This window comes from Crassostrea angulata, chromosome 7, assembly GCF_025612915.1.
Source record: "Crassostrea angulata isolate pt1a10 chromosome 7, ASM2561291v2, whole genome shotgun sequence".
Classification (NCBI taxonomy): domain Eukaryota; kingdom Metazoa; phylum Mollusca; class Bivalvia; order Ostreida; family Ostreidae; genus Magallana; species Magallana angulata.
The window spans coordinates 55,726,683-55,747,926 of NC_069117.1; the positions used below are offsets into that span (position 1 = coordinate 55,726,683).

The 21,244-nt window shown below is 35.8% G+C and overlaps 1 protein-coding gene across 5 annotated transcripts in view; it reads right to left on the reverse strand.

The window, feature by feature from the left end:
- LOC128157075 (collagen alpha-1(I) chain-like) overlaps positions 1-21,244 on the reverse strand; it is a 36,337-nt gene that overhangs the window by 11,253 nt on the left and 3,840 nt on the right. The window contains exons 2-25 of one of the 5 annotated variants that reach the window (XM_052819431.1): positions 13,764-14,293; positions 11,161-11,229; positions 10,758-10,835; positions 10,468-10,585; positions 9,996-10,156; positions 9,270-9,512; positions 8,867-9,113; positions 8,446-8,522; positions 7,788-7,850; positions 5,974-6,192; positions 5,580-5,777; positions 5,237-5,353; positions 4,965-5,132; positions 4,682-4,816; positions 4,425-4,505; positions 4,041-4,157; positions 3,736-3,876; positions 3,103-3,154; positions 2,937-2,989; positions 2,547-2,672; positions 1,715-1,846; positions 1,552-1,566; positions 690-725; positions 284-328 (exon numbers count right to left, since the gene is read on the reverse strand). In XM_052819431.1, coding sequence (XP_052675391.1) covers positions 284-328; positions 690-725; positions 1,552-1,566; positions 1,715-1,846; positions 2,547-2,672; positions 2,937-2,989; positions 3,103-3,154; positions 3,736-3,876; positions 4,041-4,157; positions 4,425-4,505; positions 4,682-4,816; positions 4,965-5,132; positions 5,237-5,353; positions 5,580-5,777; positions 5,974-6,192; positions 7,788-7,850; positions 8,446-8,522; positions 8,867-9,113; positions 9,270-9,512; positions 9,996-10,156; positions 10,468-10,585; positions 10,758-10,835; positions 11,161-11,229; positions 13,764-14,293 — 3,221 coding nt within the window. Of the gene's footprint in view, positions 1-283; positions 329-689; positions 726-1,551; positions 1,567-1,714; positions 1,847-2,546; positions 2,673-2,936; positions 2,990-3,102; positions 3,155-3,735; positions 3,877-4,040; positions 4,158-4,424; positions 4,506-4,681; positions 4,817-4,964; positions 5,133-5,236; positions 5,354-5,551; positions 5,778-5,973; positions 6,193-7,787; positions 7,851-8,431; positions 8,523-8,866; positions 9,114-9,269; positions 9,513-9,995; positions 10,157-10,467; positions 10,586-10,757; positions 10,836-11,160; positions 11,230-13,763; positions 14,294-21,244 lie in introns of all 5 variants that reach the window. The other 4 variants (XM_052819436.1, XM_052819432.1, XM_052819433.1 and 1 more) reach the window with 4 other exon arrangements.

Genomic DNA, 21,244 nt, shown 5'->3' on the forward strand with positions numbered 1-21,244 from the left:
TGTAGAAATATCTTTAAAAATCATTTTTTAGATAACGAATTTCAAAAATCATTTATTTTTGTCCCAGAGATAAAAAATCATGAATGACGCCAATGAGTGAAATATTGTAAATTTATAAAAACAGTTAAAAAATAAAGATGGTTTCAAGTTTTTCTAAAAAGATTAAAATTCAATGTTAGTATGACAAAAGTGACTGCCTCACATTCAGGTACTAGAAGGGAAATAAGTGTTGGTGTTCTAAATGTATTAGTATTACTGAGACTAATCTGGAAAGTTTACAAACCGAGGTACTAGTGGGACTAGTAGCAATGGTAGTACTATCTGTAGGCTATAAGGAAGAAGTTGTTCATTTTTAAGTCAATGGACATTTATCAACTTGTTACTGTATTAACCAGTTCAAAATCAGTGTAATGATATATTATGTCAGCAGAAATTTTTTTTTATCCAATGGTCATTGCCAAGAGGAAAAAAGAAACTGTTTGGGTTAAAAAGGTCACACAAAATCTGAGATTTTGATTTTGTTTGGTGACAAGGATTACATCTGTTAAATTAATTCTGACATTAGGTGTCTTCTATCACAGAATATAGAGCGGCATTACGAGACTTGACATTAGAAGCCAATAGCATTATGACCTGGTTATGCTATGCTCTGGCAAGCTGTGATCTGTCAATGCATGAGGCGTACTTACTTTTTCTGAAGGAAGTTTGATGGTATTAGAGCTCAGCTGGAAGAGAAAGAAAGTTAACATTAATATTATTATTACATCCCTCTTTCTCTCACATATATATTCAACACTGATATCTTGAAGATAAAGTACTATCACATCTCAGATGTTTAAACTCAAAACACAAAAAACTCTGCACCATATATGGTTGTTAAATTGTTACTCTGATTACAAAAAGACAAACAAACACTACGTGTAAGAATTCTTTACAGAATTATCAAGCAAAAATAGTTAAAGCTGACAAAGCTGATGAAATGATCCAAGGACTTCACTGATCCAAAGACTTCACTGATTTGACAAACGTTTACCCCAATAGCTCTAATTTAACCTTTTAATCTTTTTTTTTTTGAGAGATGACTAAGGCCTGCAGTGCTTTGTATGGCTGCATGTATACATTGTCAATAAGCAATGAAACAGATAGCTCCCGTGCCACAGTATTATATTTGTAAGCGTGTTTCTTAAACAAAAAAATTAAAGCAGGAAGATGTGATTCTAAAATAAAAGTAGTCTTTCCTGCTCCCCATAATTGTTAAATCTTTGAAAAGGTGAGAATTAAGACTTAAGTCTTTTTTTCTTCAATTTTACTATTTTCTGGTGTAATTTGTCAATCTTTTAATTATTTGTTACAAGCAATATTTTTTAACTCAAACAATAATAAATTGTTGAAGAATTTATTAAAGTTTGTAGATCAAGGATCATTTAAGCAATAAAATCAAGTTTCTTGCAGAAACTAATAAAGACAAGATCTGAAATGTAAGCTAGTATGTTGCCTCTTAATGTTGACCACACCTGGTTAAAATGAACAGAGCACAATGAAAAAACTTACCGATATTTTTCTACCCTGAACATAGAATTAATAAAAATTGAATTTCTAGTACCAAATGCAATAGTAATACATGTACTGGTGTTTGGATAGTCAGTTGTTTATTCAATCTTGTAGTACTATATGCGATAGTCACATACATGTATTAGTTTTTGGATTTACCTACCTGAATCTGTTTGAATCCATCCGTCACTCGTACATAGATCTCTTCCTCTTTCAGAGTAAAAGTCATTGTTCCAACTTCAAGATTTTTAGCTGCATACAGCATGTTGTTGAAGTCTTTAAAAGTAACAAGTCCCTGGAAAAAATTTGTGAAAACATTATTTTAACTAATAGGTAATATTGTCGCCCCAGTATTTGTTACTTTACGACGTCACCAAGAAGAATGTGAAGAGAAAAATTGCAGTACTGCTCTCTTTCAGGGCAATTTGATATAGCTTGCTTAAGTTTTGGTTGTGAAATAATTAAACAACACAAATTAAACAACTATTGTTTCATCATATGTACATGTACATGTATTTCACCAGACTATGTCAATCTGCACTGAAAAGAGCAGAACTGCAGATACCGAACAGATGTCAATGGATAGTTTTAACACAGACTCTATGTAGACAAGAGATTGGAGACCTACTCTACCAAACATGTAGAGAATAGATTTAACCCTAACTTTGCCAAGAATATAGAATGTAGAATAGGTTGAACACTTATACTGCCACATGACTAGAGAATAGGTTGACCACTTACTCAACCAAACAGGTAAAATTTGGTTAAACACATACTTCTACACGAGTATAGAATACCAGTAGCTTGTACACTAATACTGCCAAGTAAGTACAGAATAGATTGGACTTTTACTTCATCAGCGTGTAGATATTAGGTTGAAACCTTACTCTCCCAAGCTTTTAGAGAATAGATTTAACCCTCTATCTGCCAAGCATGTAGAGAATAGGTTGTACGCTTATACTGCCATGTGAGTAGAGAATATGTTGAGCCCTTACTTTGCCGTTTCCGTTACCCCCTTGACTGTACCCCGGGGTGCCGGGGGTACCTGGGGGTCCAGGCGGCCCCTGGATGTAGGATGGCTCTCCCTTCTTACCAGGATCTCCTTGATCACCCTTCGCACCCTGAAAAACAAATGCACATTTTATCTATTTATTCATGAACACAAATTTGAAAATGGGAATATTGCAACGGTCCAATAGCGAGTCAAAGAATCGACGTTTATAATATCATGAACACATATTGGTATTGAAAATTAAGACATGTTGGTGGGACAAAGCTGTCAATCTGGGGGATGTTTAGAAACATTATACCCAAGGTACCCATAATTTGTTAAACACTGAGTATGTATCACAAACTATCCATAGTTGCAAAACAGTAATACTCACAGGAAGGCCTGGGAAGCCTCTAGGTCCTGAGGCCCCTGGTAAACCTCTTTCTCCTGAAAATAATCAACAAACCATAAACAACCTCTCTTTTTTGAGACAACAACATATCACCAACAACTTCTTTTCCCTGATCAGTTACATTTAGACATGGTGAGTGGTTTCGTACCTCGAACACCTGTTCCTGGGAGTCCAGGTAATCCTCTCTCCCCACGATCTCCCTGCAAAGCAAAAACCAGTGACCAAATAAAAGTCAAACTACTGAAGTGCTGTAACTACAGTCCCTGAGAAGTTCTAATTTCCCTCTTGAACTGTGAGTGAACAATGAGCACACGCTGAATGGAATTTGGTGAGCGCTTATGAACGATGAGCGAACACAGATTACAAAGGCAAGAGAAGAGTGAAGGGTGAACACACAGTGAACGATATGTGAACACTATGTAAACGCAAGATGAATAATTTATTTGAAGTGCCTTGTGAGTTATCCTTATATTGTGTTTTGTTGGTTATCAGATGTATTGTTATCAGCCTAATACAATATTATATGACTGAACGATAAGTGAACGGTGAACAAACGGTGAGCGCTTTGTAAACAGTAAGCACGAACGGAGCGGAGTGGAGATCACAAGTGAATGCACTGTGAACACATGGTGAGCGCACTTTGAGCGTACGGTGAACACAAGGAAAAATAGGAAAGTAGAACGTTTGAGGGACTGTACCTGTACCTTATTAGCTGACTTGGTGTAGAAAGTCAGAAAAATCAAGATATCATTAATGGTTATCTCCCATCCCTTTGACCTACCTTGGCTCCTCTGATGATTTCTCCACTTGAACCAAGACCTGGTCCAGGAGGTCCAGGGGCACCTGAATCTCCTTTATCACCTTTAAATCCTCGGGGTCCAAATCCACGATCACCTTTCCTTCCTCTGAAACCTATGCGACCCTGTAACAAACAACAAACATTTTCACATTTTAAAAAACTCATAAAACTGCTAAATATTTAATGATATAATCATATAACAGAATTTACTTTTCAACGACAGTTATTTCAATTGATTACAAAGGATCATAAAACCAGTGTTGGTTCACTTAATTTTGGGCACTGACCGGTATCCCTGGCATTCCTATGTCTCCCTTGCGTCCAGGCAATCCTCGAGGTCCTATAGGACCTTGAGGTCCTGGATTACCAGGTACTCCTGGCTCTCCTGGTTCCCCTTTCACACCCTAGAGAAAAACCAATGATTTCAGCACTAACTTCTATGCATTCCTTAGTTTTACTGTTAAAGGTTTTTGCAGAAATCTGATTTTAATGATGACTTTATATACTTTATTTTGATAAGAATTGATCATTCCTCAACACAATTACAAGGAATGAAATACACGCTGACCAAGGCAAGTGCTTAATTAACCAACAAATTCTTTACTTGAATAGAAAATTCTTGAGCAAAATTACAAAACCTCTGTTGACTGTAGCCAGAGCTTGTTACCTACCGACACTGATCCCCCACTTCCTGCCCCAGGAAGACCGGGAGGTCCAACAGGTCCTGTGTCTCCCTTATCTCCTTTGTTACCCTGAGAAAATACAGACAAAAACTCAGTATACAATCCCCTGGAGATACAGACACAAAACTCACTCAATATTTACTCACCAATAGATACAGATACAAAGCTCAATGTGTATTCAAGAATACAATTCAAACTTGATATGATGGAGGTGACAGTCTGAAACTACACATAAGCGTACTTACAGTGAGACCCTGAATTCCGGTGTCGCCGACATCCCCCTTATCCCCCTTGTCACCTCTGTCTCCCTTCATTCCATCAACACCTGGCAGACCAGCAATACCTTGAGTGCCCACTAGACCTGCATCTCCCTTCTCTCCCTACAAATCACAAATTTTATCATAGCTCTCCAACTATTAAGATCAATTTCCTATTTTTAAAAGCTTGTTAGATTTAAATGCAAAAAAATTATACTGAATAATAATGTAAATCCCCTAATTATAATTGATTTGCTTTTGTGGTTTTTACCTTAGGACCCTGTGCTCCCTCTATTACTTCTCCGCCCCCTGACCCTGGATCGACAATGCTGATAGATTGTCCTGGAGGTCCTGGTGGACCAGGAGGTCCCGGGGGTCCTTCTGCACCATCTTTTCCATCTTTACCTGGGATACCCACTCCCTCCTCTCCTTTCTGACCCTGTAAGAGAATGACTTTTGCAATATAGCACCTGAATCTTTTTATTCATACAAGTTGAAAAATTCACTTAATGAAACAAATTGCATTGTTTTGAATAGTTTCACCTTTTCTCCTCGTAATCCTGGGAGGCCTGGTTCACCTGACACACCTGGTAGACCTGGAGATCCCATTGCACCTGTCTCACCCTGGGGTCCCTGTGCCCCATTTCTTCCTACTTCTCCCTGCGAGGAAGTATGATAATTCATGAGAAAAGTCAGCAGGATGCCACAGCTTTAGTTCAGTAAAAAAGTAATTATGGCATTTTTGTAATGTAAGTAAAATCTTGCATGGTTACCATAGTATCATAGCCCACTTAGCACCTGAGCTTTGTTAAATGCTTCTGATAAAGTATACTGATAAGAACATTTTAGATTTTTCACCTGCTGAGTGAGGTCAATGTACACTAACCTGTGATCCTTGGTCACCTTTCATGCCAGGAGGTCCCGGCCTTCCTTCAGGGCCCTGAATTCCCATCTCACCCTTCTCTCCTCTGGGCCCTGGAGATCCAGGGAGACCTCGTGGTCCCTCTGTGCCATTGATTCCATCTCGCCCCGGGGATCCTACACATGTACAGTCCCCACCCCCACAGCCATCCCCAGAGAACTCCTACAACACCAATGTACATACAATGGTCAGCAATGTGCAAAATACATGTACTGCTTGATCCTTGCCTTCATCCAGATTATGAAGATTACAGATTAATATCAAAGCCCACTGAAGCTTTTTTTTCCAGCAATTCAAAACAGATATCTAGAAAAGGTTAAATAAATACCTACATTAAAACAGAGTAGGTTCTACCTACCAGATCATCATCACCCAGCCCTGTAATGCCAGTGTCTCCTCGTCTTGAGGACGGGGAACAGGTTCCTGGGGGCCCTGGGAGCCCTGGCTGACCAGGCGTACCTGGCAAACCTTGGGCACCTGGCAGACCACGAGGTCCACTGTCACCTGGAACTCCAGCTGGTCCCTCAGATCCGGGTCGTCCCTCAACTCCTGGTAGGCCTGGATCTCCACGGTCACCCTAGAAATAAAATTAAAATTATTCTTTTAAAATACTACTTGTAAAATGTTTTCTCCCTGGAAACAAATAAAAATTAATCAAAAAACATCTAAATCATATCTAGAAGATCGTTTGTACATGCAATACATTTAAAATCATATCCAAAGTCTGCTTGTGCTTTATTTTCTATCAAAGCCAGCAATTTTACATTTGTCGACTATGTCAAGGAGAAATAGGAAATGAATAGCAATGTTAAAAATTTCAAAAGGTAACCAATAAATCTTCTTAGAAGCCCTTTGGCTCTACAATATTTGATCATGTAAATAAAGTTTATATCCTTGTGAACCTTCTATTAGTGTAACATGTAATTCAAAGTATACATGTATCTAAATCATTTAAAAATATACGAGCCCATCTGTAAGTTCATTGATAAACATATATACATATATAAATAAAGCATCATGGAAAACCATAAGCTTGTGCAATGACTTATTTAAAGAGTAAAATACCCTTTAATATTTTAGTAAAATATATGTTGTATTGCTGTTTTTGAAGGCTTCTGAGTGTTGCTAAAATCCATGAAATGATTTTTCATGTCTTTTAATATTTTTTTTATTACTGGTAACCACTGCTATTTTGCTTCAGACAAGTCACAGATCACTTCATGTCTGCCTCATGTTCTCTGAATATCCCCTCTAAATTTATCCAAATAATGTTTATCAAAATAATTATTTGTCAAATTGAATGTTATGTCAATACAGTTGAATATAAATACACCAAGTAGTTAATCAGAATGCATTATTACAGTCAGTTATTGTCCAGTATCAGTACAGAAATAATATCTATTATTCATAATTTATCAAATGCACTCAAAAAATAGAACCTGTACAGATCATTAAAGAACTGAATCTAAATGTGGGTATCTGTTCATGCAGGTATGAATTATTATCTATCTCTCCCCACTTGAGTGAACACACATCTCTGTTTTACAGATTATCTTCGATGGATACTATGGCTGTCAATCTGTCTAGACAAAGGTTTGAGTATCTGATGGTGTGAAGTGATTAAGTCTTACAGTAATTTAATGACCTATGTATATGATCAAGATCCCAGGCCTCTTAATAGAAGCTATGGATTTCTATGTAGTTTTATTACACACGTTGTGCATTGCTTTCGATATTATATCTATAGAAATCCGACATGCAGTACCTCATGCCTGTTGTCACAGTCAATTTTACTTCTATATACAGAACATATTTCTTATCATATCTTATGTGCTGTAATTGAACTTTTGTGACGATTTTATAATTTTTGCCACCAAGCCATACCCATGCTGTTATCTCAACAATGTGGCAACGACTGGTTCATTGCGAGAAATATTCCAAGTGAGGATGCAAATGCGAACCTCACAAAAATATCTTGCACAAGAATAAAAGTTGTTTTATAGTCAATTAGCAAAATAGGTGTGGAAGTAGATTTTGCAAATGTAAACCCATCTGTTGTTCCAGGCTATTAGTATGAAAGTTGATAATTTATGGAAATCTAAAACAAAATCAATATCTGAAAATGCACTTCTTCACAAAAATCATTATATCTACAAATTGTGTAGGTGTTACCTTGAGTCCTGGAGGTCCCTCAGGTCCTTCCTTTCCAGGAACACCTGCCGATCCAGGTACTCCCTAAAATAACATACACAAAGTTCTGAATATATGAATAAATCAACTGATCACAAGCAATGCAACATTTAAATATCAATGATTGAATATAGAAAATTAAACCAAAGACTTATAGAAGCAAAATACCAAAATGAACAACAATACTAAAATGAAATCAATATACCAAATGAATCACAAGAAATTTAAAAAGAAAAAGAACATATACAGTAAAACACGCCTGTAACAAAGTGCCAGGGAATGGAGATTTTCCTTCGCTATAGGCGTAATTCGTTCTATCTGTCAAGTTTACAACATGTTATTAAGTCATGGGGAATGAAATTCACTTCGCTATAAGCTTCAATTCATTATAAGTATGTTCGCTATAACCATGTTTTACTGTACACCAAGTATAACCTTAATAATCAAAATGAAAATTGTCAAAATAATCCAACTTATGTGAAATCAATTACCTGATCCCTATGACAGATGGCAAGAGAAAAGAAGTTAGATATAATTATCAATGATATATTTCTTTGACTTTGAAGAATTGCATTGTAAACAATTTTATCTGTCGTTTTGACCTGGTGCAGTAACAGTCAATCTACTTGTATACACTCACAGGAAGACCTGGCTCCCCTGCTGGGCCCCTTGGTCCAATCAGATCATTGATGTCACCGTCAAAAGTTCCAGGCTCTCCTGCAAGAAAATTCAAATCAATCAATGCCTTGATCCCCATGTAATGTACTTGTATGCATTTGGTTGAGAAATTTTCAAATTTTCATTTCGTTTACCAACACTAACTGTAAGGATGTCGGGCAATAATCCTACATGATTGGATAAATCATTAAATTTAAATGCTTTAATTACAATTAAAAATTTTGTGACCTCCGGTAGAAAAAGTCACTTTAACCCTCTGGCTAAAATTGCTATCAAAACATTGATCTCAAATTCCTTCTTCCAATTCAAGAACATTAATATGTTGGAGAATATATTTGAAGAGCAAAAGACACCAGTGAAATCTAGTACCTATGTGACCTCACCTTTAATACCCTGAGGTCCTGGTTCTCCCCTGTCTCCCTTCTGCCCTGGGGTCCCAGGAAGACCTGGCTCACCAGGAATGCTTTCACCGTTCCCTGATCCCTCAACAGCCAGCCCAGGAGGCCCCGGAGGACCTCTGAGACCGGGCTCTCCTCTCTCTCCTGAGTCTCCCTTTAGTCCTGGTACACCTGGTTTTCCGTCTTTTCCTGGTGGTCCAGCAGGGCCCACAATAGAGTCACCTGTTTCACCCTATATGTGAAAAAAAAATTAACACTTTTCAGAACAAAATACTCTTTAAATTTACTTATACAAAATTTGACATAACAAAAGTAACATTTACTTGCATTTACCAAAAATATCACTGGATCAAGAAAAAATTCTTCATGTTACATAGCTCCACCTTACCTTGAGACCATCAGGTCCCATAGGACCTATAAGACCATCAGCGCCAGGTATTCCAGGTAATCCAGTGTCGCCTCGAGGTCCTGTATCGCCCTTGTCTCCCTGATCTCCTTTTTCTCCCTTTTCACCATTGGATCCTGATTCTGGGATACGAGTTTGTATGAAATCTTCAATGTCTTTCATGTTTAGGACAGCAGGTGCCCCAGGTTCTCCCTTAGGACCTTGAACTCCAATTCCTGGAGTACCCTACAAAAGGATGCATGCATTGATAATAAAGTTTAAATATAGTGTATAAGTTGTAAATTACAACATTTATTTACAAGCAATTCACCACAAGTATTAAATTTTTAATGAACATATTAAACATTCTTTGTCTTAAAAATTACACAAAATCTGGTAAAAATTCTATTGTGCTCCACCAAGTACTGGATAGCTTTAGGACTCCATACACACTGAACTAACTGTTTAAATACTTAGCAAACAAGTCCACACAAAAAATTATATTTTCAGTACAAATTTTTTTTGGTTCTCAATTCTCCGCAAGTATATTGCTGAAGATGATATCTAAACATTAATAATGGAGTTCTTTACAATATAAACATCCAGTATGAACTGCAAAAACTTTTCATTGCTGATAACAAGTTCACATGGTACCAAATTCTAATCAATTCATGTACAGCAGGCAATCTTAGAAGTTAGTATCGAGCCTTCAGGAAATCAAAATCTTACTGGATCGCCTGGCAGACCAGCATCTCCCTTTTCTCCTGGGGACCCTGGAGCACCAGGCGGGCCCTCTACACCTGGTTCTCCAGGTGGCCCAGTTGCCCCATCAATACCTGGCAGTCCCATGTCTCCCTTAATTCCTGGCTCTCCTTGATCACCCTTTTCACCTAAAGATTAAATATTCAGCATCAGTGTTGTTTTAAACCAATTTCTCAAAGTGTACATTTTCTAACTTGTGCAATTAATATTTGTTTCACACTCGTATATTGTGAAAATTCTTTAATGTAAACAGTCAGCAAGATTTCTGAATTTCAAATTTTCTAAATTTTTAAACAAACGTTAACACATTTACTAGTTTTTTCCCATATTGCATAAATATTGTGTCTGTTTTTAGTGTTAACAATCTACACTACAAAAAGTACATGTATACCAAGAAACATACATTATTTGGGATTTAAGTTCCTTTATTCCTGCTTACCTTTGGCTCCATCACCTGCCGGTCCTGCAGTTTGCCCAGGTAAGCCCTGGTCACCTTTGTCTCCTTTTAATCCCTGTTCCCCACGCTCACCCTTCTCCCCTTTATAAGTTGATGGAGGCTTAAAATAACAAAAACATCACAATCAGTAAGAACTTCAAATTTTTTAATAAAAAAACACCTCAAGTTTAATACATTAATTTCTCTATTACTTATATAATAAGACCACTTAATAAGGAATTTTAAGTTAAATTTTTGGATTTCTTTCCAATAGATTTTTCCTTTGTACATACAGGAGGTGTGATTGGAGGAATAAAAGGCTCGCCCGGATCTTTGTCGTCTCCAGATGACCCCGATCCACTTCCATACAGCTGTCAAAACAATCAAAGGTCACCCAGGTCTTTTACATTACACTTCAACATCATGCATATTATGTTCATCTTCGTTATGTGAACAAATATTTTTACCTTAACACATTTAAAATCTTATTTAAAATACATTTTACCTTTAACAATATCCAAATTTTAAAGTTTTAATGCTTGAGGACTCTGATTTGATATTAGCTAAAAAATTGGCTTGCAAAGGCCTTTCAGGCAGCATTTAGATACTTATTAGCATTTAGATACTTATGTTAAATATTGTTAGTGCTTGGAGTCTTTTTTAAATTTATCCAGGTGAGCTAATAGTGAGGTGTACCTGATCATCGCAATCAAAGTTCTCGGCTTCAGCTGGCTCTTTATATACTTTCAGTTCTTGGAGGGCTCCCTGCAACAATCAATTACAGACTGAGACACCGACACTTAATTGATGCAATGTGACATGTTCAAGCATGCAGTCAACATAAACATATATATAACTATATATATAACTACTCAAGATCTCAAAAAAGGGCACCTGTTCTCCGAGTGACACTCAGTGCACTAGTCGTTAAAAAACATTTATGGCACTGTTAAAAATTGACAAAGGCAGGCAGCTTTTTTAGACAGCTAAAGGAGAAGTTGTATAAATCGACTTCAAAACATTCCCATGGGATGATCAGGGTTCTGTGGTATATGCCAGACAAGTGTCTGGGAACTCTGTGACTAACTGCTGAATCAACACAGAACCTGTTGAGGTACCTAGGAGGTTTCACTAACCTGTCACTGAGAAAGAGTAGCAAGACTCCCTTTGGAACTGATGGCCACCTTAATATGTACTTAACATTTAACTTTTTCAGAGGGTACAATCATTTCTTTATTTCGTGACCTTTAAAAAATATATTGCTTACATGACTTATTTTTAAAGTAATATTCATGACAAAAGGGACAAAAATTCAATGTTTCCTGAAAACAGTCAACATTTGTTAAGTATGTGAAGAAACAAACCAAAAATGAAAATTGCTGTTATTAAATTTCTCAGATCAAAATAGAATTCATGAGTTCAAATTTATTCTAAGTCTATTTCCTGAATATCCTCAGCATCAAACGTTAACTGGTGACATTCTGCTGCTCTGTGAGTTAATTGCTACAGATGTTCTACCCTGTTTTACTTCTCAATAATCCACAAATCTTTGTTTCTGTTATTGCTAGCAATTTTGTGCATTGTGCATTCCTTGATCATAATGTACCAGTACTTGCCTCAACTGATTGCCTATTATGACATCATCTTTATTGTTTTGGAGTCGCAAAGTTTTAATATTTATGTCACCATCAACTTATCTACAAATCAGAAGCAATTTATTGGAATGGTGGGAAATGGCAGGAAATTTATATAGTACTAAATATAACAATCTAATTTGTTAAGTTCAGTATTATTCTTATCATAGGATCGATACAGCCAAATTAGTCAACAGGTGAAATATTAGCTTGTACGAACAACATATTTCAGTCAATATTTTTAATACCGTACTTGAAATAATATTAAGAGGATATTCCCATCTTCTTAAGTAATCACTTCTGAATCATAGATTCATTACAGTGGCATAAATAGAGCTTTGCAACTCAAATAAAAAATGATGACATAACAGGCAATTAGTCAAGACAAATATACAAGTAGTGTGCAATGTAGCAGAGATACAAGGCTTTACCAATTGTTGAAGAGAAGAACATCTGTAAAGCAATTCCTATGAGCGACAGAAACCATTTGATATTTAGGAAATGAACCAAGTGCAAAAACTGACCTCATAATATCTATGGTGAGCCGAGAAAATTACTTTAATCAATATTTGTTTTCAAACCTTTTATTAAATTTTGCTCCTTTTTTTTTCATATCAAAAAAAAAAAAAAGATACGAGACTGTGTATTGGGCAACATTGTCCCTCTTGGGACAAAAATTTTGCTCTTTGCTTAGAGTCAGGATATATTTTATCCCTAGAGGGTTAACATAATCAATGTTGCCCGAAACCCCAGTCAATGTATGTGTATTATTCTTGGCTGGAAATTTAAAAAAGGGCAGAAATTTAAAATTGCTTTAAAAACATTCTAGACTACTAAAAAAATTCCCTGTTTCTCACCATGCTTTTAATTTTAATGACTTTGAATTTTGCATCCTCTGAAAGTCCAAAGTTTGCTTTTATGATTTCATTAGTCAAAGTCTTGTATCCTTTCACAGACTTTCATTTCACACTGTTTTCTTAGATGAAATAAATTGGATACAATGTACTACTATAAAGCCACTTTATTTGCAATTACTTCCTATCAATGTACTGGGATTTATCAGTGATAAACTGGTTTGCCGTGAATAATTGTTGTTTGACAACTTTTTTTCATTAAATTTCGCAAGAATATATATATATATATATATATATATATATATATATATATATATATATATATATATATATATATATATATATATATATATATATATATATATATATATATATATATATATATATATAAACACATTTATATATATATAAATAAAAAAGGACTGGTTCATGACAAGAAACCAGGATAACAAGGCTTGTTATCAAAAAAGTTTCCTTACACAGAAATAAAAGTGTTGTAAATTAAAAACTTTTGGTTTTTTGTTATGCCTCTATGGCCAGCAAGCATAAGTACATTTCTCTAATGATGATATATAATTTGTTCTGCAAACAGGACTTACAAAAGATTCAATGTTTATTGCATCAAGCTCTTTTTTATTTTGGTCTCAATTGGGTGGAAAGTCATAAGCTTGCAATGTTCCTAAATAAATGTAGATCAAGTAGTGATTGGAGGATGTAGACACTGCTTTATGCCACAGGTCATCTCACAGTTAATGCCATTACACAAGAACCACTTAAATTCAAGTAGTGCAGCAAAACAAACAGGACTTACAGCAAATACATTGTTGAAGTTATCCCCTGCCCGTCCCACATACAAGTTGGCTCCCCCTTCCACGTCCATTGGTCCGCCTCCCCCTTGGACCGCTACAGATCCTAAATTGGCACAATTCTTATATAATGTCACTGCATTATCTTTTACTTTTATTGACAGTTTGGTCCATTTATTATAAATATCTCCAATGTCAAATGTAGCGATGACAGTGGATGACTTTGCATAGCGAGCTTCTAGAGTATAATGTAACTTCAACTGGTTCCCTGTCAATTCGACACCAAACTGTACCACAGTGTTATAAAGGTTTTTCACTGCGAATAAAAATCCACCAGTTCTTTTATAAGGTTTCACAGTTATACCAATGGCAAAGTCTTTATAAATTTGGTCTTTGAAATATGCTTGAGCAGGTTCCTTAATAACAGCATTTTCTTTGAACTCGAATGCTGGAGCCCCATCCAACCCTACGCTGTAGCTGATTCCTCGCTTACTATCGGGGATTCCAATAGCTGACAGTAAATCTATTGTCCCATCTGAAATGGTAAAAACAGTTTCATGAAAATTTAGGGTATATAAACTTAAACATGCCTAAATTCTTAATGTAGTAATATTCATAAGCAATGAAGCTACATTTTAACAAACTGACCCCTCTCTATCACAGTTATCTGTGTTTAAAATTGATAGTATGCAAGGTAATTGTCTGCGCATTAATTAACTATTAGAACTTTGGTGTGTTTGTATTCAAAATTAGGTAAGAAGGCATGTTTAATTGATTCGGCCATAAAAAACCTATCATTATGCTATCTGTATCAAAAAACTGCAGTGACAATTAATCTAAGATTTAGTATGCAATGAAATATGCCTGAAATAAATAAATGCAGATACATGCATAACTCAAGCAGGACTAACAACTGGTGAACATATCTTTGATAAGACCAGAATTTAAAATAGCTAACATGAAAGATTTTTTTACAAAAATCCCAACCATCATTTACCATCCTTGAATTGCTTTCTAATACATGTATTAGGATTTAGCATATATTCAGTCATGAAACCCACGATCGATTGGAAAAATAATTGAAAAAAAGTTACAGCTTTAATTATTCCCCCTACATTTAAACACACCTTGAATTTTTATTCCCAATAACAAAATATCTTCTAAAGAAATTCACCTGTGCTAGACTTTTGATAAATTGGTTCATAATTGAATATCAAACTAAAACAATCTTGCAATCTTTTGTACAGAGAGAAAGATTGATTAAATGAGACTTTGTTGGACAACAATCATTTAAAGATTTCTCAAATTTCTGTTAATTTGTCCTGTCAAATTTTATTCGCTGAATAATCATGTCAAAATTTATCCCATTTTTTTTTCTACTTGAGTCACTGGTTTCCCAAGGCGAAGGTGCAATGCTGGAGCACCTTGGTACAGGGGATTTAATAGACACTGGGTGTTGCAACCAATGTAAATACAGACAGCCAGACAGTGTGACCTCAACATCAAAATGCATACACTGTGTTAAAACCACACAGGTATTCAAATCTTAAACAAATTATTGCTACCTGGAATACCTAATACTGCTTATTGAAAGGCTCACTCAGGAGACCTAAACAAATACTTTATGGGACAGCCAAGTGCTTGTACATGATATTGGGTTTTTGATTTTCATCCAAAATCTTTTTTCGCTTTCAAACCTGAAAAAGACCTCTCAAAGGTCAGATGTATTTATTAAACTGCAGATACATATGCAGAATATTGATAACTTTGGTCCTTTTTTCTGGCATATCAATGGGTGTTTACCCCACATGACTGTGTCAGTTCTAGATAAATCCTCGCCACTGTCAGTCTAGCTTGAGCTGATTCAGTCCGCTCCTTCAATGCAATTGTAATGCCTTTAAGATTTTTAAACTGCCTTTTATACCCCTTTAATTTCTAACCCGGTACAAAAATCATACTTCATTTCAAAAACCCCTTTTGATATTCATGACCTGATGAAGATCTCTTGAAAAATTATCATTCAGGATTTATATACCCTATCAATATTGATATTGCCAAATGGGAAGAGTCATTTTTATTCTTAAATTGTACTTAAAAACCAGCAAACATCAATTGCTTCCCTGTGCAAACTGCAATTCTCCGTGGGTCATAAACCCCCAACTGTTTCCTTTACATTGAATGCACCATTTATTAACATGCTTACATTCCCAGAAATCTTATCAATAACCAAGAGACTGGTGTATGGGACATAAAGCATATTTCATACTCATCCCGGCCTGTCATGTGGCGGAGCAGTTAACATCATTCTCTGTGTGGTGGACTGGAAGTACATCTACAGCGATCACTCCCCCTGGCTCGGTTTCTTTTCCCCCTCTCCCCAATAGGTCACTCACTTTCTGCCCTCTTAGGCCATGATTAGGTTACAATATAATTATTGTTTACCCCACCAGGTGGCAACAAAAAACAAATAAGCTTGTATGTAGATTTTTACAGCAGCTGTTTCATCCAGAGGGCACTATAGAGTTCATTCATTGTCTGAATACCGCAGACATTTCCTGACCAAACCAATCTGCACCAGTACACATTATAACAGAAAAGCGTACTGCATGGATCTTCAAAAGGGTAAAGATAATAGGCTCCTTGGGGTCTATTAACTGCATGAATATTGAGTCCTACAAGTACACTGTATTGACTAAGAACAAAATATTCCTTTAACTTTCATTTTTATCCCACCAACATATATTCATAATTTGTAACAATTAGCCTGTGACTGACATTCAACACCGAGATGAGAAATCATGTTGTATGCCATGCAGTACCAGCGTTACACCCCTGTAGGTTAAATGACAGCAATAAAGAGCAATGGGTCTCTAGACATGATGCACAGTTTACTGTCTTGTACACTTTTTACTGTGAATTGTCGTATATCCGGTTTTTTTCGCATGTCACAAAATTTTGAAAATTGGGAAAATCTGTAGCAATTTTAATTTGCGGCAGATATTTTTTGCGATATAAAAAGTTTCTTATAGAAAATTATACAGGATATAATTTTTGCGTATTCCAATATTTGCGAATTAAAAGGGGTCGCCAAAAAAGCCAAAATTAGATCATAGCGAAAATTACCGGATATATGGTAAATTGTAAAGGCATGAACAGCAATCTTGTAGTCCTTTGAGGACCTTTGCTTATAAAATAAATTAAAAATGTATGCGTCTAAAAGAGTAATATTTTATCAATGTGTGTTACAATGCAATCCCAAAAAATGTATAAAACCTCAGCAATAAAGTAATTAAGGTCAGTGAAACTCAGAGTTCACATCCTCTGTCTTAACCTCCAACAACCTAAAACTGTAAGTGATCCACCAAGATTCCAAGATTTGGTTGTGAGAAATTATCAAGTTGGGGAACTGACCGAGCAGGAAGGTGAGTTATGGGTCTATAGGGTGCCTCAGCCAATCCTCTCCTCCCCTCTGGTCCATTAGCTCTCCTGATATTCTCACACGAGTTTGAAATTCAGATTATAAAAGGCAATTGTACACCACCTCATTTGAAATTCATTGCGACCGTATTATTACAAAATTGGGGTCAGTGACCGTCTATATTAAATGTGGAATCTATGTCATCTACACAAATTAAATGTCCTAGGTCTGAATAGACAGTTGAAGCCTTTAGCTGCAGATTATTGCTTTAATTGGTTTGTCTGTGGGTGTGATGTCAAAATGAGATGGTTAAACAATTTCACAATTTGATGTTGAGTCTAACCTTCTTATTCAAGATATTCAACCCTTTATCTTCTCTTTACTAATAATGTCTCATTAAATGAACACAAGTTAAACCCAGTTCATCTCTTAAATGATGTCATATGGCCCAACCTCATTGTAGTACAATGTAATATTAAATGAAACAGTGTAAAGCTTGAATACGCCAGAAGGCATTAAAATATATCATTACTGTATTCATGATCTCCTCTTAAGATATTCAAGGAATTTGCTTGCACTGTTTAATAAGGCCTTCTTGTGATAAAAAAAAATTGACAGACTGCAATATTGCTGGATTTAACAATGTACATTGTGGCCAGGATTAGAGTTGTTCAGAGTCCCCTACAAGCTTCAGTTTGCTTTAGTCATCCTCCGAAATTTAATCTATTTTAGTCAGATCTTTCATACATATTGCATAACATGGTTGTGAACTTGTCCCTGTTGAATGACAGAAGACAAGCCATGTACACCAAGTAAGCAAAGCAACAGCATGAAACAGACAGAACACTTGGAACTTCTACTCCACTTCAGTCATGTACAACAAAAGTTGGAGCCATTTTCCCTTTTTTTCTTTAAGCCTGCTGGTCGCCTTTTTTGATACCTGACAGAACCAAGCCAGTGGTAGATGCATTATTCACTAGCTCTAGTACCAACATTGTCTTTTTCTATGACATTGCCAGCTTATAAGAGTTTCCTGTAATGCTGATAATTTGATGTATTCTTAAATAAGTACAGTTTTTTAAAGTTTTAACTTTCTCCGGTTGATGGTTTATGTTTCAAAATGAGAGCAAAACACATTACACCTGTCTAAAAATTTACATAGAATATATTTATTTATGGAACTCAGCAGTTAAGTATATTCAAGTTTTCTTTTCGATGTGCATCAAATTAATTTCTTCCCTCAAACCAAGAATTCCTGTGGTTTTTCTGTAGAAGCTGGTCCCATCAGACATTGATTGGAGAGGTGTAAAGACACCTGAATGCACCTGTACATTCATTATTACTGATCTTAAACCTGGATTGAATTTCCAAAGAAAGTAAGGGATTGCTGGTTCTCCTGTCCATCGTGAAAAAGACCTGACACAAAGTGTCTTAACCAGTGATTCCCTAACCTCAGGGTCAATAGTTCCAACTCATGAAACCAAATATGGTGTGAAATCTTTACCTGACACATGAACTAAAGTTGTGACAAAAGACGTAAAAGCCGAAATAATGCGCCTCTTCAGCGAGTGTGACCGGCCTAGGACAAGTTTAATTTGCCATGAAACTGAGAAAAGGATTCAGTCACTGATTTTGAAATTCAAAAATAAAAAAAAAAATTGACATTTCATATCTACATAAATTCTCACTTGAACATTCACAGTACACACATTAAAGACATGTACCAATGCAAGTTGTACTTAGTAATTAGACTTCAGTGAAAATAGGTAGGGAAACAATTTTGTTCTGAAGGATATCATTAGTTTAGAGGTATTTCATGTCTATCAATCATTCAATCCTCCCAAAACTGCTAGATTAGGCTACCGGGTATGTCTTCCAGATTTTACCATGAAACATTTTAGCAAACCTTCTCATTATATTACTACACATCATTATAAGATCAGAGAAGAAAAGTCTTCATATTTATGTCATACTGGTTAAATGTGGTAACAATAAATTTAGAAAAATCTGGCCTCCATCAAAACCCAAAACCTTCCTCAATCCCAAACATCCAACAATGTAACACATTTGAGGTTTTTGCTTGGATTTTTCATTCATTCTGATTCATTTATCTACTGCACACATGAAATTTTAACTATTTATCTACTGCACACATGAAATTTTAACTAAACTTGGAAGAAAAAAAATTTTCTAGGGCAATTTAAGGGTCAGACAAAAAATGTCACCTATCCTAAATAAATACAGAAAAAATCTCCAAAGAAACAGGCATTACCAAATTAATCCAGCAAGCCACAGAGTATTTGCTTGAATACGTTTACACTGAGATTATTACCACTGAGCATATTTGTCATTTACAAAAATAGTGCAGGTAGAGCGGTTAAGGATTCAATCCCAGACATTTTTTTGCAAATCTGGTTCCATTCCAGCTCAGCGAGATTTGAGTGGGAGTGACATCTGGTGATGGAATTTTTTTAATGTCACAGTCACTCTTTCCATAATTCAGTCAGCAGACCCTATCGTACCATACACCATCCGATCCGGTGCACCAACCATCGTACAACTTAAATGCAGGCGGTTCGACTTCAATGCGAGCACAGTTTACCGTTTTAATATCTAACAATGGGCATTTAAACACACTCTTTTGGTACTAAGCAATAACAGTAAACACTCATTCATTAAGAGTGGGGCGTGGATTTATTTTCACCTGTATATAATGTGACTGCGTTTCCTTAGAAGTATGCACTAATAATTCACACCTCAATACTCCCTGCAATTTATATAGCCTGCGTGAATTTTCATAATTCCTTTGCCAGACGGGTTGAACTTTCACAGTCCAAACATACCCCAGTCCATGTTAACCTAGATAAGCACATGGTAGGAAATTAAGCCAGTAACTAAATACTCAACAGAATTTATTTTCAAATTTTTCACTATATCCATTATTGAAATGAAATGAATGAGAAAATTTGATAATCAAAAAAAAGTTTCATTTCTAGAGATTTTCAGAATTTTGACATGTCTGTATATGTTAATACTCATGCTGAATAGGCACCAATTCCTTCATAATGATATAATTTATTAATGATAGTGTTTTCCTAATAACCAAGTTGTTATAAAATTGTAGTGCTGATGCCAAACCAAAATACAGGGGCACAATAAAATACACAATGATGTGTATCAGACCAGTGAGCCAGGCTGCCTCTCTCTTTCTCTTTCATCCAGCCATTGCAGGAATCAGAGGGAGCCATCAGATGTCTTGGAACAAAGCATGATTTTGCCAGACTCTAAGAAGAGAACACACCAACCTGACACAGTAACTCAGACATAAACCGGAGCTATAAAAGCAGCAGAGGCGTGGATCTGGTTATCAATTAGAAAGAGTGAGAAAGAAAACGCAACTAATTATGACCACAATTCATAATCAAAATGATGGTATAATACTGTAACATAATATTAAGTTCACTTCAGAAGGCCTATGTGCAACCAAATTTGGCAAAATATCCAGAAACTCATTAAATTCAGGTATCCTATGTATCTCTAATGCAGAATGATTTGCAGAAGATCAAAATGTCAGTCTATTTTTTATTCAAACCATCGACCTGTACCACATATTAGATGTACAATTCATATCTGAAAGAAAAGAAATCCTGCATAGCTTAAGTTGAATGTTAAGGGATGTAAAACCATTGCAGAATGTACTTGAATTTGGGCCAATTCCCAGGTCAGATTGATTTTTATCTCAGAGCTATATGACAGATCATTGAAAACATTTACACTACAAATTTAAATGTAGAATACCTATTCCGACTAGGGTCAACACCTGCTGTTTAATTGTCCTGTAATCTTGGGTCCTCCCAGTTCAAAATTAAAGCTCATGTCTCAGATTCATTCATAATGCCGTGATTCTTCAAAATCATGCTGGATGTGATGAAGAAAACCTCAACAGGGTTAGATATCTCTGACCCCAAAGACAATCGACTAATGGATAATCTAACAGCAATCTTGGGAGTTAAATGCACCTTTAATGAAGGAGTGTCTGATTCACAAGGCTAATGAACAAACACAAAG